General features: G+C 41.1%; 1 protein-coding gene across 1 annotated transcript in view; it reads right to left on the reverse strand.

Moving 5' to 3' along the window:
* Nucleotides 1–236: 236 nt before the first annotated feature.
* ST7 (suppression of tumorigenicity 7) overlaps nucleotides 237–6,000 on the reverse strand; it is a 155,163-nt gene continuing 149,399 nt past the window's right edge. Inside the window, exon 13 of the mRNA XM_009286816.1 lies at nucleotides 237–562. Coding sequence (XP_009285091.1) covers nucleotides 467–562 — 96 coding nt within the window. The 3' untranslated portion in view covers nucleotides 237–466. The remainder of the gene's footprint in view (nucleotides 563–6,000) is intronic.

Below are 6,000 nucleotides of genomic sequence, written 5' to 3' on the forward strand. Positions count from 1 at the left end.
AGAGCTTTAGCTGCCTAGAAGCCTCGTCTAGGCTGTCTCCAGCGCTAAGGGCTTCACCCTAATTGAACTCCGTAAGAAAAGGCAGTGATACCATTGCTTAATTGTAAAGTTATTAGTGTTTTTTCATTAACTGAATGGAAAGCCAAGCCCTAGCTGTGGTGAAGCAGATACACCACACATGTTTAAGAACACAAAGTACAATCTGAGCTTTGAAGAAGAAGCCAAAATACAGCAATGCTGCAATACACAAAAGTTTATTTTTAAGTTTTTCTTTTCTGAAGGCAAAATATAATAGAACCTAACATCAATGTACTTTGTACAACAAAACAGTTTTTATATGAGAACAGACAATCCATGAAGAGTTTTTAAGTCTTAGAACTGCTTCCCTTTTTTATCATGCTTTCTTGTGGTCAACAAAAAGTTGGCACAGAAGATGTCATGGCAGTCAGTCAGTGGGCGTGCTCCCTCAGATCCTCGTCAGCTGGTGCCACAGACTGGAGGGCAGGATACTTTCTACTTTTTCCATCACAAAATTTAAAGGGGCAAAGAGGGTGCTGAGAAACTGCAAAGAAATCAGATACACATTCAGATCAAAATCCAGGAGGAGAGAGAGAGAAAAAGCTGTCCAGTAAGACAAGAAACTCTTGCTGTGCTCCTCTGTAAAATCCTCCAGCCTGATAAAAATTACATAATTCACGTATAAAGACTTTCTGCCAAATTTTGAGTCTTGCATATATACAGATTTTTGGATTTTACAGTAAAGAAAGACAGAGCCCCATTTTTATGAAGATCAAACTGATGAACTACGAAAGTTTTCACACATCTCACATCCTAGATTCAGGCTCACACTGAAGCCACTAAAAGCTCAAACCAAAACCTACTGAAGGGAAAGAGAGGCTTTTTCATAACGGCAGAATCTGTCAGTCCACCTCTCAGAGACAAAAAGTGTGTCTTTAGATTCAGGTTTAAAATGGTTCTGGATTATCTATAGATCTGCTATATATGCTAAGGCATCACTAACTGGAATTTATCTTAACCTCCTCCCTCTATTACAGAACACAGTCGGCAATGTTGAAAGAGGTTTCAATATGTTAATGTTAGGAGAGGCGTATGTGACAAAAATCATGCGAATAGAGACCATTTGATCACAGGGAAAAAAACACTGCTAGCTACACATCTCAGAACTCAGGTACTCAAAGCACTCCCAAAATTTTGGGAAATACATATTAACTGTGCTTTACATTAATTGCAATCCAACTGAACACATTAAATACAGCTATGTTGGGGCTCTATACATGTATGAGAGAGTACAGTAACACGCAAAGTCAGGCACCTCGAGACTGTGAACCCTGTGGCTTCTCACCATTTAGGCTGATGCGACTTTGCTAAAAATAAACAGTTCTGTGTGAAACCAACTGGCAAAGAGCTGCAAGAGGTTTGTGTTTCACTTACTGCTCTGCAGTCAGCACAAAACATATGAACTCCACTTACTGCACTGATGTATATATTGTCTGCTCGGTAGGTCAGTATTAAAGCAAATCTGGTGCTGTATGTGTTCTCTTTTTGCCCAAAAGAACTCTCTCTCCTGACAAAAGAGAGCATCAGACTTTATATATAAACACACTTACATCCCTTTTCATGTTCTGAATTTGTCCCATATATCTTTAGGCACTTAAAGGATGCAGATGTGGGGGTCTGGTCCCTCTGTAGTCACTGAAGAGAACTAAGCACTTCCACAGAGTAATTCTACCCACCCCAGGACCAGAACTGCCCTCTGAAATTGTCTCCTCCCTCTCTATCCCCAGCTGCAGAGGGAGCTGGGGTGGTCAGGCTTTGTCTTCTCCCAGAAAGCAAGGAGGACTGCGGCACAGTGTGGGGTGCTGGCCTAACCCAGCCACACTCCTGAACGGCTAGCACAGCTCCTGACACAGTTCTGGCCCGTGCCAGTTAGTCTCTTCTCAACAAAGCCCAGGAAGAGTTTGGCGATAGCACAGGGCAGGGACAGTTGCCAGCAGGCAGCAAGGACGGGGCCACCCTGCCTTTGAAGGGAGGAGAGGTTAGAGGCACAGACGGGAACTGTGATGTGTCACTTGCCTTTGGAGCCACAGAACAAACAGTATTTTATTACTTAATACAGATATGACCTTGGTCTCTAACTTAGGCTCCTAAGTATCTAAAGTTAAGTGTGAAAAATGCAATTTCAAAAATTGTTACAGGTCTGTGTGCTGCTTAAACACAGCTATATATGGCAAATGTATTTAAATCGTTTCAAAATTTCAATATCCAACAGCCAGAGATTATAACCATTTCATGGTATCAAGCAAGAAAATATCTGCAAACAGTTTCACTATTTACCAAAATGGGCTCTGTGCAGAGTATTTTTAACTGTAAAAATGCATGATGTTTATGATGCTTATGCATTTTAAAGGCAATAGTGAGCATTCAAATTCTTTTTTTCCTCTTGGACGTGTTTGCATACAATACAGACACTTCATCATGGACAACTTGTGCATCATGGGAAAACCAGGTAACACCATCACCGGTAATGAGATTTTGCCATGGGCACAGGCCAAAGAAAAAACTTCTTCAAACTGAAGCTGAACAGAGTATTTCAGTTGTAGCGCTGAAGGTCAAGCTGTATAACATGAATCGCAGCTGAATTAATGTAACACTGACTTACCTAACCTTAAGAGTTTGCTATTACTATTTCAAGTGGTTTAGCCCAAGTAGAAGCATTCCCTCTGTCTAAGCTGTGAACTGTTTAAATAAATATATCCCTTTAATTCTGCCAAATGCAAAAGGCTCACTAGAGGATATTTTCTGCTCTTTGAGTAGCACTTGATCTATGTGGTAAGCTTGCACCATCACATCTACTTGGATAAAACTCAGCTTCGTAACCAGTGCAAATTACATACTTGTTAAATCAATGAAACAAGAATGATTTTCCTGACAGTAAGTTTTATTGCAGTTCATAGGAATTTTGTTGCTGAAGTAGTCAATTGTATCCTGTAACAAACTCAGCAAAGTATCTGTAGCTTAAAACAAGCCAAGTTTTTCTCCACCTGGAAAATTACTTGGTCTACAAAATACATTTACATTCATGGATACTAAAGCTTGGCTTCACTGAAGTCCAGGCAAAACCTTTGCTGACAGCAAGTGGTTCAGGATGCCACCTACTCTCTTGTACAGGTCCCTGTAAACAACATCTGTGCTGGGGCTATCTGGCCCTTGGAAAACTCCCGGTGCTCCTGTCCTCAGACACTGCTGGCAGATGCCTATCCAGCTTGCTTGCCACATGGCAGCACCCAGGAGGGCTTAGTCTGCATGATACTTTTTTTTTTATTTATGTTTTTTGCCTTTCCTTTTGACATTGACTGTTTTTTTCCACATGGAACAGAAAAAACAGCACCAGTAGTAGAGCAAGAATTCAGGGTGGCAGAACTGGTGATGGGAGACCTGTAAAAAATTTGCTATTACTATTTTTTATTTTAAAAGAAAACTATCAACCTGGCTATTTCAAAGGTGGCAGAAAGCAGCTTTCTGGGAGCACCTTCTGAATAGCACCATTTGATTTAAACAGATATGCAAAAGTATCTTTTTAAGCTTTTCCACTGCGTGGCTGGTGTTTGCATGGAGGAACTGACTATTTATTGCTCAGTCCCTGTGATGTCATCTACATGTTCCCTACCTCACCGCCTGTAGAGGTCCAAGCAGATGAAATATCTCCCTGGGCAAAACTACTTGCTGAACTGAGGTCTCATCCATCATACAGGAAATTTTGAAACAGACCATGTCAGTGATCTCAGGCAAAGGAGTCAAATCAGAGAAAAATTAGTCTTTCTGAAGTTTCACTCATTGTAAAAATTTAACCAGGGACTACACCTTTAGACACGACTGTTGACTCGAATTAAATAGTGTCTCCCTTGTTAATACAACTCTCAATTTTATTTAAGATACATTTTTATTGCTACCATGTTATGAAAGGATCTGCATTTACACTTTTTTAACAATTTCCCAGATATTGTTATATTTCTCCATGACAAGAAAGAAATTTAATAATACCTACACCGTGCTGACAATTTTATCCAAGCCATGCAATCAGAAATTTGTTCTGATTGTATTCGTATCTTAAGTGACCTCCAAAAGCCTTTTGTTAGAAAGCCTAGCAAAAATTAAAACCACAAGCTATGAACATGCTTCTGAACGAAGTGAAAATGCTAAGATCTACTGTCATTTTAAAGTTACTTATATTCAGTCTGACAAAACAATTAAAGAACTGGATTCTTCCAATTTCATTATGGGAAGAGTCAAGCTTACTTCCAGGTACAACATTACAGAATTGGCTGGATGCAGTTGGGAATATCTAAACCTGCTGCTGAACTGGCAGGCAGCGTTCAGAGCAGGTCCTGGCTCTAAAACATGGGTGCACTGACGTTGAACTGCCCAGAAGAGTAAAGGAGCTTTAAAATATCTTTGACTTCTGCATCCAGCAGGGGAACGCAGGTTGCCCTGTCTGCAGGGACTGTCACAGTGGCACAGGCCACCTTTGGCAGTCTCACATGTGGAGAAGGTCCTCAGCACTCAAGGGCTTTTCCTGCCTTGAAGAACCCAGTGTCTGGGTAAATGGGCTATGGAAAAGGTGCAAGAAGATGCTACCTGGACAACATGTCAAAGCCAGCTCCCAACATCCAATCATGCTAACCTGTTCAGTTTTTGTGAAATAAGGTAAATACCAACTTGCAGTAACATAAGCCTGGGCCATGATGGCGATATTACATCTGTGCAATGCTTTTGGGATGGGCAGGCATAAGAGAAGGAATAATTTTGACCTATTAAAATTAAAGCATACGTGCACAGTTTCACGATGTTATATACCACATCACAATGAGTACCAATCATACGGGAGCAGGTAATTCAATGCACATAACCACAGCAACAGTCAGCACATTCATCTTTTAGCTATTCATGAAACGATCTTCCCTAAAACTGAAAGGGAAGAGCCAGGGCTGGCCAACCTCTTCTATTCTGTTCTGATACAGCTGCATTTCAAAAAGATGTCTGCCATGATTGTCTGCCATGATTTTCTTCAATCTCATACACCTGGGCTACCTTTCCCCAAGGAGACAACAAAATGAGCCTTCTGAATCAAAGCCTTTCTACGAGCTACTAAATGAACGTCACAGGCTTAAATTATGCCCTTCCCATGTACAACAAAAATTCAGCTGCTGCATGTGGTGCTTTATGAAGATTAAGACATAGCTAAAACAAGTCACAATACATGTTAACTGATGTACTAACTGCCTCCATACAGGTTCAGAGATCTTGAGTAATCTTGTCAACTTTATGCATGTAATGCAGCCCACATTTCAATTCTATTTGTTTGTGCTTATTTACTAACTAGGAGCTTTACCTGTTCCGATATGCAGAACCTAATAACCACATGCAGAGTCTTGGGGTATCTATTCTATTAACACCAATGGCAGCTGCACTTACACATCAAGGAAATAGATCCTTCTGGACTGACTCTACTCCCCAGATGGCTTTGGAACCTGCAGGCTCCAAACCATGGAGAAACAATTACTAACACACCACCAGTGTAACTTCTGGTCTCTCCGATTTCATTCAGCAACCAAAGCCGGGTGATTTAAGCCCATGCAAACATGCTACCAATTTTCTCCAATTCCAGTAGCTCATTGCCTGTAGCACCAAGTACAAAATCTCATCATGCTGCCAGCTTAAGATATTGTCCTGGTTTCGGCAGGGATAGAGTTAATTTCCTTCCTAGTAGCTGGTACAGTGCTGTGTTTTGGATTTAGTATGAGAATAATGTTGATAACACACAGATGTTTTAGTTGTTGCTAAGTGGTGCTTACACCAGTCAAGGACTTTTCAGCTTCCCATGCTCTACCGACTGAGAAGGCTGGAGGTGCACAAGAAGCTGGGAGGGGGCACAGCCAGGACAGCTGACCCAAACTGGCCAAAGGGACATTCCATACCATG

This window comes from Aptenodytes forsteri, unplaced genomic scaffold (assembly GCF_000699145.1).
Source record: "Aptenodytes forsteri isolate BGI_AS27 unplaced genomic scaffold, ASM69914v1 Scaffold166, whole genome shotgun sequence".
NCBI classification, from domain to species: Eukaryota; Metazoa; Chordata; class Aves; order Sphenisciformes; family Spheniscidae; genus Aptenodytes; species Aptenodytes forsteri.